At 38.8% G+C, this 10,347-nt stretch overlaps 1 protein-coding gene across 2 annotated transcripts; it reads right to left on the minus strand.

The window, feature by feature from the left end:
- Nucleotides 1-202: 202 nt before the first annotated feature.
- On the minus strand, nt 203-8,827 carry pgghg (protein-glucosylgalactosylhydroxylysine glucosidase). 2 transcript variants are annotated; one of them, XM_028004225.1, is made up of 14 exons: nt 8,545-8,827; nt 6,460-6,704; nt 6,183-6,393; nt 5,043-5,478; nt 4,841-4,960; nt 3,688-3,819; nt 3,504-3,615; nt 2,753-2,825; nt 2,129-2,265; nt 1,904-2,037; nt 1,023-1,118; nt 851-948; nt 548-771; nt 203-436 (listed from the first exon to the last, which is right to left on the minus strand). In XM_028004225.1, exons 2-14 carry the CDS (start codon nt 6,701-6,703, stop codon nt 360-362), a joined length of 2,094 nt encoding a protein of 697 aa, XP_027860026.1. In that variant the 5' UTR covers nt 6,704; nt 8,545-8,827; the 3' UTR covers nt 203-359. The 2 variants fall into 2 exon arrangements, with proteins under 2 accessions (XP_027860026.1, XP_027860018.1); XM_028004217.1 differs by having other exon boundaries at nt 6,460-6,760; nt 8,545-8,826.
- Between the last annotated feature and the right edge of the window lie 1,520 nt (nt 8,828-10,347).

The following is a 10,347-nucleotide window of genomic DNA, read 5'->3' on the forward strand; positions in this document are numbered from 1 at the left end:
AATACTTCTGTGGAAATCCATATTTAATTACCCAGCTGGGATTTTTTTAACCTTAATGTACCTTTGTTCATTAATTTAAAAAAAAAAGTATATTTAAACATAGGTGTAATTGAAGAAACACTATTAAAATCTGTTTGCATGTTTCTTTTTGAATTAAACAACATGACATTTGCAAGATCATTTGTGACAAAGGCAAAAAAAGTCCAAATTAATGTCTTTTATTGTTTCTTTATAATATTACCAATAATTTTCCATGTTTATTGTTGAAAATTCCAACACACAACACATATCACAGACATAATAATTTTGCATATTTTTCTGTGAATGAAGTGATGAGGAGGAGTGACAAGGCTCTTGTTTCAAAGCAGCCAGCAGAAAGACGGGGGATCCATTTTACATATACAGCCTGCTTCTCGAGGAAAAGTGACTGGCTGTCCTGAAATGACAGATGTATAGTATTCAAAGACAAAGCCATTTTATTTTTCTAACTTCAACGTTTGTTTAATGAAACACAAACTGTAGCTGCATGTCACTGCTTGTGTGTTACCTGGCATTAGAGGGATTTTAGCTCCTGATGCCTTCAGGACAATTTGCAGCTTCTGAGGATTAGTGTTTCCAACTCTGCCAGTCTGTTCTCTGAGTATGACGCAGACATCATCTTTCCTGAGCAGCCAGTCCATCTGATTGCCCAGGTAGTTGATGCCACGGACACACAGTTCACAGATCTCATCAGGAAGCAGCGGGGCAAAGGCCAAGCATTCTTTCTGAACTCTAAAAAACAGTGAAGCCTTTCAAACACCGTCAGTAGCCATATGATGATCTGAGCATGTTGGAGGGATAAATAACTGACCTGAAACCCGTGTACCCAAACAGCACAGCCTGCAGGAATCCTCCCATACCTGTGAGGAAATTTACTGCTCCAGAGCCATCGGATGATTCACTCCATACCTGTGAAGAGATGTGATGAAGTGTCCACTGAGTCATTGTTGGTTTAATGAGCGCGTGTGAGTCCCTCTGCGTACCTGAAATGGCCCCTGGATGTTCTTGAAGCACTTTTCAAGTAAGCGTTGCGCTTTCTCAGCTTCGCCCAGCTCCAGCCAGCCTATTGCAAACATACCCTGCAGATGGAAAGGAAAATTAATTTGTTCAAAACTTAGGACGCTATGTTGTGTATGTACTTTTCAACATTCACAACCACAAACTTTAAAGCATTTTATATTAGATGCCAACATAAAGTGATGCATATTTTTGAAGTGGAAAGAAACTGATATACAAATTTAAAAAGTTTTTACAAACATAATAACCAACACCCCAAATCAATACAACTGTATGGGGGTATGTGTTCATTGGTTTTGCACATCCAGATAGTGAATTTCCCAATTGAATTTCGGTTTGATGTTCTTTAACTAGAACATCAAATAGGATTGGATATATTCCATTTCATTACAGCTCTGGTTGTGTGTTTAGGATCATTGATATGCTTCAAGGAGAACCTCCACCGAAGTCTCAGGTTTTTTCAGGATTGTCCTACATTCACCTCAATCCCTTGTTTCTCCCTCACCTGTCTGATTTGTTCCTTCGTTTTCACTATCTTATGTTTTTAACAAGAGAGTTTCTTTAACACAGAGTTAAATAGTAGCTAAATGATTTTTGAAGGTAACTAGTTGAAGTGCATTTTATTTATGGGTATCAGAGTAAACTGGGGTGAATACAAATGGACATTACATTTTTCAGATTTTTACATGTAAACCTTATCCCAATAAAATACCTTGAAGTTTGTGGTTGGAAGGTGGCAAAATAAGAAAAACTTCAAAAGGTCTGAATACCTTTCCAAAACACTGTTCATATTTGTAAAAGAGTTTGTAAAATGTGCTGAACATGCAACTCCTTGCGCCTAACTTACCCACGTCATGGCTGGTCCGTTTGGGTCTGTGACCGGCTCGTAGGCTTCCAGATCAGTCCTCCTGACCTCCGGAGGCATCGGCAGGCCGAGGGGATACCCCAGCATCACTGTGTCTGCCTGTTTCACCGGTTGACCTGTGTGTGACAAGCAGCAGAAAGTTTAGATGTTTTCTAAACTCTGGATCCTTTTTTCCTGGTTTGGTGTGAGAGAGGCACAGACTTCAACCTTTACTGTAGCCATCATACTCCGGATGGTACTGCAACTCTTGGTCAAAAGGTATTTCGATGCGCTCAGCCACTTCCTGCCATTCTTTTGGAGCCGAGTGTTGGACAAGATCAGCCAACTCGACAGCAAACTGCAGACTAAGAGAGGAGAAACTACTTTTTTGGATAATATTTATGACCTAATCTGTAATGTAAAGCAATCTTCACATTCTTTGACGGTCCTGGTAAACATGTGAAAATAAACCCCATTTTACTACTGAAGCATAATCAGTAGAAATAACTTTTCTTGTCAGAAATTTTCAGTTATGAAGACAAACACACATTTGCCTGATTTTTCTTTCCCATTTTGATCTGTTATTTGCCACGTCATATTTGTACACAGTGAAACAGCAAGTCATGGATTACTAAAACGATTGTGATCAAAATAAAGCTTAAATGACAAAAAGGCTTCGGATACACTTCATTTTGAAGCTTTTACAGGGAAGCCAATCACTGAGGGAATTTTGAATATAACAAATATTTCTTATTTTTTCCCTATATGTATACATATATATATATATTACCAGAATGCCAATGAATGCAGGCGGCGCTGTCTCTTATAATGTCTAAACTCTAACACAAATACCTGAGTTTTGCCACTGTGTTGGTGTACACTGAGTTGTTGACGTTGTAGTAATATTCATCTGGCGGCATAACACCTAAATGCAAAAAAGAGAAGCATTTTGCAAGTATTCATTAAATGTATTATAAGTGCCTATAACAATTAATTTATGCGAAGCACATAAAAATGTGATGAGCATATTTCTATAACACGTTTAGTTGAATCTATTAATGCATGCAAAATGGGTTTTTCAGTTGCAATTTTTCCAAGTTATGAAAGCTTCTACAAAAGTTTAAAACAGGTATCCGAATACTTAATTTCTGTTTAAAATTACCATACCATACATACAATAATAATAGTATTAGTAATAGTAATTTTACATAATCCAGAAACAAATGTTCAACAGTTTAAAAAAATGTGCAGCAGAATATTAACGGAGAAAAGGGCCAGAAAAATCCAAGGTAATTTCATTTAATTTATGCTTTGTCTTGTAATTTAAATGAATTGTGATGGGTAGCAGGTAACGGGTTCAGTTTGCATTGGATTTTAGTCCACTCATCATTTAATTCAATGTCTTTAGCACGTTCACAAATTCTTCACCGTTAAAGTAATTGGATGATATGACTGAAAGCACTACTCTTTTCAACAGACTCATGAACCCGAGTCCTGATTCTTTTAAAGCAATGTTATGCCAAATAATAATTCAAACACAAAATCACCAGGGCTTCTGTAGTTTGGACCTCTTTAATGCAGCAGGTAGTTTCTTTATTCTTACCCAACAAGTGATATTTCTGGTCGTCAGGGTTCCACTTTACCCTGGAAACCCAGTAATCAGCCACCCCAAAAATCACCTCGCTTCCCCTTCCCTCCGTGAACATGGACAGATCCTGCAACAAGCAGCTCAGTCAACTTCTCAGAGGCAGAAAACATGATGGGAAGTAGGGGTAAGTGGTCGTTACCTCAGTGAGGTAGAGATAGTGTTGGAAGGCCAGTGTGACATCTCCGTTGATGTGAATTTCTTGTTGCCCATAAATGTCATCCGGACACACCTCTCTCCCTGACACAGCACTTTCCCAAGGGAACTTCAGCCCCTGGAAGATAGCATACGCGCTTTAGAAGACTCAGACAATGTTATTGTTTTTCATTGTTGAAATCTGGAACCTGAGCTGCATTCAGCAGGATACCTTTGCCTAGAAAAGCTTTGACTTCAGCATTTTCCTTGTCTGAAAATGGACGGAAAAAGAAAATGAGTCTGACTTTATTCCAACCTGGTTGTCTAAATATTGTTTTCTTCCTCTCTCTAATTTTCATTTTTCCAAAACTCGTCTTTTCTTCTCTACTTTTTCTTCCTTCCCTATTGCCCTTTCTTCATTCCTCACTTTTCTTTCCTTCCCCTCTGTCTTTCCTTCCTCTCTTTCCCTTCCCCCCTTCCTACTGCTCTTCCTTTCTTCCTCCCTCACTTCCCTACTTCCTTTTCCATTTCTCACTCCATCGTTCTCCATTTTAGCTAATTAAGTAATAAAAATGTCTCATTCGTTGTATCTTATTTTATACGCTTTAGGTTAGATTTTAAGCCGGGTTTTCCCCAGTATATTATAAGCCTGGCAGGCCACCAGGCTTTACTTGTGCCCCCACCAGGCTTAGCATTGCTTAATTATTAAATTTTTTTTTAATGTTTGCATTTTTTTAAGACTTTATAGTTGGTGTTCAGATATTAATCTTCCAGTCTTCCAATAACACATAATTATAAAGAGATATTGTCACATTTCTTTTCAAGTTTAAACCTTTTTTAACTCAAAAACACGGCGGGTTGCTGGATGAATGACTGCCAAGCGCCCCAACCACCAGGCTTAGCAAGATTTCTGGGAGACATTTTGATAAGTATTTAATGTATTTGTAAACACAAGATAATTTTTTTATGATGTCCTAAAAGTACTATATGTACTTTCTTCTCATCATGACTATGTGAGGCATACCCAACATGTCTCTAAAATAGGTTACTTCTTAGTTTTGTAACAGACTGGTACTTTAATACATACTGTGTTCAGTGTTTCATGGTTTACTAGAAGAAAACAGAATGGAGAGGCACCATTCTCCTGTTGATCAATGTACCTTGTAGCCTTGCTTCTGGGCATTGTCTTTTGCACCGTCTATTGTCCCAACTCTGTACTCCAGCACGGATCGGGCGAGCTTCGGGTAGAACAGCGCTATCCCTGGATACATCCAAATATCCTGTCAGAAAAAAAGAGGTATACTGTGTGATATAGAATGCATAGCAAATAAACAGGCTGCAATCAACTTTCTAGAGCCTCACCTGATCCCAAAAAACATGACCCCAGTAATCCTGTCCGTCCCCGCCGTTAGACAGCCCGCCTGGACTCAACCCACCGAAATAGCTGGAGGTGTCATGGATGGACGGGAAGGCGCTCAGGAGGTAGAACATGCAGCCGACAACAGCTTTGCTGAGGGTCTCAGACCCCATGACCTCCACCTTGCTCTGCAACCACAACTCCTTCCAGGCCTTCTCGTGAGATGGTCGCAGGTTTCCAGTCGCCATCAGGTTCAGGCCCTCGTCGTAGCTGGACTTGGCATCTTCCAAGCTGTTGGCCACGACCAGGATGAATCCCCAGCGAGCTTTTGTCTGCTCCGGTGGCAGTGACACAGTGGAAGGCACAGGGGTCCAGATTAGGTGGACTGTGGGACAGGACTCTCCTGGGAATTCAGCTTTAGCCGTTTGTCCTTGAATATGCCTGGAGGGACAGCGTGAAGAGTAAAAATTCTAAAACAACTTGAACTTTTTCATATGATGAGTTGTTGTAACCAGAGGTCGGTAGAGTTCCCCCACAATTTTACAACTTCAACATATTTTTACTCAAGTAAGAGTAAAATATAGCAGTCCAAGATATTACTTAAAAGTAAAAAAGCATTTGGTAAAAAGGTCTACTCAGTTACTGATTAACTAGTCAAAACACCAATCATTTAATACTTATAATGACATCATCAGATGACCAAAAAGTAAAATTATGTAGAAATGTTGGTGTTTTAAAGACCAAAATGAAAACAATTCATAGAAATAACAGAATAAAATGAGAAAATCAGGCAAAAATATTTTCCAAATTAATTTATTTCAATATAAAACTTTAGAAACTTTAACAAAAATTGCAGGTGCGTGTCTCAGTCTAGCAATATTTTGATAAAAACAAGCTTGTTCTTCATTCATTGAAGTTACTCACAGTGAACAGAGAATCCAGAAATGTTACTTAAGTAAAAGTAGTGATACTTCATAATAAAATTACTCAACTAAAAGTAAAAAGTAATAAAAAAATACTCCTAAAGGTACATATTTTTGAAAAAGTTCTTCAAGTAAATGCAATGGAGTAAATTTAATAAATAATATTAACTTCATACAAACAACAGCCACTGCTATGGAGTAAAAAGATGCTGAAAGCCTCACCTTCCACCTTTGTAGTCAGGAGAAGACTCAAACTGGATGTCTTTGCTCTGAGGGGCGAATGAACTGACCAGATTAACTACAACTGGCTCCTCTGAGGTCACCCGGCGCTCCAACAGAACCTCCATCACCAAGATGTTGGCATAAAAACGGTGACAGTATAGAGACTGCGAGGCAGTCACACTGGCTGAGCTCAGAGTGTGGGAGAAAATACCTGAAGGTGAGAGGGAAACATTTTAAAAAAGAAACAAACAGCATCACTTACTCCTGTAGAGACTACCTGTGTGGGTGTCCAGGGTGTAGTTGTGCTGGGCAGGTTCCTCTGTCTCAATCTTTACAGCCAGAGGGCAAGGGACGTCAGCTCTGTGGCAATCTCCAGCCGCCCCATTATAAACACCACCCATGTGCATGATGCTGTCGAACACCTTCCAGCCCAGGAGCCCATTTGCAAGAGGAGGGAGGAAACGAGGGTCCCTGGGAAGGGTGTCGGTGGTGAAGACGTAAGGGTCCGAGTCACAAGACATGCTGTGAAGATTATCCTCTCACAGTCACTTAATGAAAGCGACGCAGAATAATTTTATCTAAAGAAACCACAGTTAAAGTCATTATGAGTGACATATGAACAGTTAGGTTGAAAAGTATTTACCAACTTACAGGTTTTACATACAGTATTGTATATAGTTCAGCTTTTTTCAGTACACATCATGTACATTTTTGGAAAAGTCATCCGACTCAGTTGCACATCCATTGGATTGCAAGTCCGATATTTTTCTTTGTAATAACTTTGTAATTCTCCCTAGGTGTGAGTGTGTGTGCGCATGGTTGTTTGTCCTGTCTGTCTCTGTGTTGCCCTGCGACAGACTGGCGACCTGTCCAGGGTGAACCACACCTGTCCTGTTTCTATTTTAATTTGTTTATTCATTTTTTGTTGTACCTAAATGATTAAGATCAAATAAATTTTATTAACAAAATGCAAATAAATTCAAAACACTGCTTTCAAATGATGACTTCATTTATAAATGGGGAAAACTAACTCTTTGACACAAATTGTTTTAATTTAGTTACACTGGAGGTCAGACCACAGTATCCGACTTCGACTTTAATTGACTTTAGTTTATTTATCTTTTCAGGCATTCAGAAGTGGTTTTGCTGGTGTGCTCTTTTGTAAAACTCAGGTGATTTTGAGCTAAAGGTCACAAATTGATCACCAGACATTCTTCTTTTCTTGTACAGGGCAGAATTTGTGGTCTCAAACCATCTAATTTCTACCACCATGTTTGATAATCAGTATTTTTTAAATCTCAAATTCTAGTTTGTTTTACACTAAATGTGCATTATTTAAAGGTTCCACTCTTGTCTTCTTTGTCCACAGATTATTTTCCTCAAAGACTTAAGGATCGTCAAGATATGAATAACATTTTCCTGCTACTGCACATAAATGTACATGTTGTCCATCGTCCTTTATTATTTCCTTAAAAGTTTTTGAAAGTATTTATACTTTGTTTCCTGTGGGCACTTAAAAACCTCAAAAACCTAAGTCAATAAAGTTGATCTGGGTATTTTATGGGGGGAAAAAAAAACCTTGAGTTGTTTTTGGCCTAAATTGAATTAAGATGATTTTTTTGTAAATTGCCTTTAGACAATGTTTGTTGGGAATTGGCGTCATATAAATGCACTGAATTGAATTGACCTCTGCGATTGGATGTCATTTTTGTGTGTCTATTTCTTTTTATTGTTGAATCACAAACATTGATCCTGAGCCTGCAGAGCTTAAAATGTTGTTCTAACTTCGTCTGGGAATCCTGGGAATGTTCATTACTGATCCATGTTGTCTTCACAGTGTGGTTCACTGGAGTCCCAAAACCTTAGAAATTACATTTTAAACCTTTCTAAACTGATTAATGCCAATTACTATTTTTTCTCATCTTACCTAAATGAATTAAATAACAATTGAAGAACTGCTTTTAGTATTTACTCTATTTATCTTTGCCTACATTTTGTCAAAAGGTCTGAAATGTTTAAGAATTTATTTGCTTCGAGCTCGTAAAGCAAGAAGACACCAGATCAATCAGGGGGCGTGAACTTTGACCCTTTCAATATCACAAGATGACCAAATGTAAACTTCAGTCATGTGCTTTCATGAATTGCATACAATGAGATGCAGACTAAGCAATAAGCAAAAGTAGAAAAAGGTTAAAGAGTATCTGTAAATTAGCTTGAAGACATTCCTCGCCGCTCAGTGATCAAGCTATTCTTAACACAGTACATCAGCAAAGTTGCATTGATTCATTTTCGCATTAACAGGAAGAAGGATCTGTTTCTAACACAAAGAGGAATGCAGATAAAAAAAAAATGGTAAAACAACCTGAAGAAGTTCCCGAACCGTCTATTCTTTACATGATGAGTTGCAGAATGCTTCCTCTGTGCTCTGATTTCTCTCAGCTTTTACACAGTCACAAAGAAAAGCAGTGCAGAGATGTTCATAAAGTGGATCCAAGTTTGTTTTGTATCTCTGCAGACAGAGGAGGTCTCTCTTCTGTTTTTGTGCTGCAGGGAAAATCTGGACGTAGTGTTGGTCTACTGAAAAACCTGGCATGGATTTAACATGGAGGGTAAATATCAGTCCCAACCCAGCTGTGCAGCAAGGATTCAAAAGTTTACATAGATTTTATTCAAATGTCCTCCTTTCATGGTTTCTCTGGACTTTAATTGTGTCATGAGCTTAAAAGGCTGCTGTCTCTCTCTCTGTGTGTGTGTGCGTGTGTGTGTGTGTGTGTGGGTGGGGGTGTTTACAGTTTGAGCAGCAGGATGACATAACTTGGCAGAGCCAGCAGAAATACTCTGCAGGTCACACTAAGAGTGTTTATGTTTTCATCTCGTCACTCAGTCTGAACTAAATCATCTTTCCTGTCTGCAGCTAATTAGTGGCTTTGAAGGCCTTAATTTCTGTCGCTACTTTGTTTTGTACTCTGGACTAATAGAGTTTGACAGTCGTAGAGAATGCAAAGATTTGAGACTGAGGAAGCGGGTCGAGGGGGGTTTGATCAAGGTATATTCATATATTTTGAACGGTCCAGTTAAACTCCAGGTCAAGCACACAAAGTTAGAAAAAGGTGGTGCTTTCATACACATCCTGCTACAGGTTTTAATGTTTCCTGCTGATATGGTAAAGAGAATAAATGCAAAACCGCAAGTTTTTACCACCAAATTACATCAGAATATCTTGTGCAGACCTGTTTAGCAAACTCCACACACTTAGTTTTGTTATGGCAGTATGAAAACGATTTTTCCTGTTATCACCTCTAACAAAACAATTTCCTATGAGGAACCAAGAACTTTGAGGTTCAGTTCAAAAACTATTGTTATCCATTTTCAGGTCTAAGTCTAAACTTAAAGCCCAAGGCGACAGAGCTTTTTCTGAGGTGGATCAGAGACTATAGATCTGCACATTAGGAACATTAGGAAATTTCTAATCATTCTTAGAGATTCACTTTTATGAACTGACTTTTAGCACGTTAGCCCAAACATTTTATCTTACAGCTGTTTAGTTGTTCTTGTATTTTTAATGCTTTTTATAGTTGATTGTACCAGTGTTAGGCATTTTAGTTGCATTTATCTTGTGAAGCACTTTATCCAGTTTGAGCTATATAAATAAATATAGTCAAATCAGCCAGATTATGCTGCTGCCATAAAGGGTAATTTCTTTTGGCACATCCTCTGCCGAGGTGAAAATAAATATGAAGCATGGCGTATAACGCTATAACACTGCAAAACAGCTGGAATGATTTGCAAGTGTCTGCCTGAGGCACTTAAACATAATCCAACTTTGTTTAGATTGGGCTTTTATGACTACAGGTCCTCCCATCTGTATAAAAATGACAGTCCTAACTATACATTTTCCTAGTTGGACTGGAGCATTACATCAGCTGATCCTCTTGGTGGCACCAGGGAGCCATTTTGTGCAGAATCTGGCATCATGCCGGCTGTCAGAGCCACAAACCCTGGGAAAAGCAGCGCTTTGTCCATATAAGGCTGCAATCCATCCGCTTCCCTCTTCCTCCCCAGCTCCCTTCCTATGCCTTTCTCAGACCTGAGGGATATTTACAGAGAGCGCGCCTTGGCCGGCCTGCTCTTCCTTTTTAGGAGCTTCGCCTGCTGTCAGATCTCC

This window comes from Xiphophorus couchianus, chromosome 2, assembly GCF_001444195.1.
Source record: "Xiphophorus couchianus chromosome 2, X_couchianus-1.0, whole genome shotgun sequence".
NCBI lineage: Eukaryota > Metazoa > Chordata > Actinopteri > Cyprinodontiformes > Poeciliidae > Xiphophorus > Xiphophorus couchianus.

Excerpts from the sequence above, each read along its gene's own strand:
- pgghg (XM_028004225.1), bottom strand. The coding sequence starts at position 6,703 with ATGTCTTGTGACTCGGACCCTTACGTCTTCACCACCGACACCCTTCCC. Across the intron at positions 3,820-4,840 it reads CCCAGAAGCAAGGCTACAAG|GGGCTGAAGTTCCCTTGGGA; the intron begins GTACATTGATCA and ends GCTATCTTCCAG. Across the intron at positions 3,616-3,687 it reads ACTATCTCTACCTCACTGAG|GATCTGTCCATGTTCACGGA; the intron begins GTAACGACCACT and ends TGCTTGTTGCAG.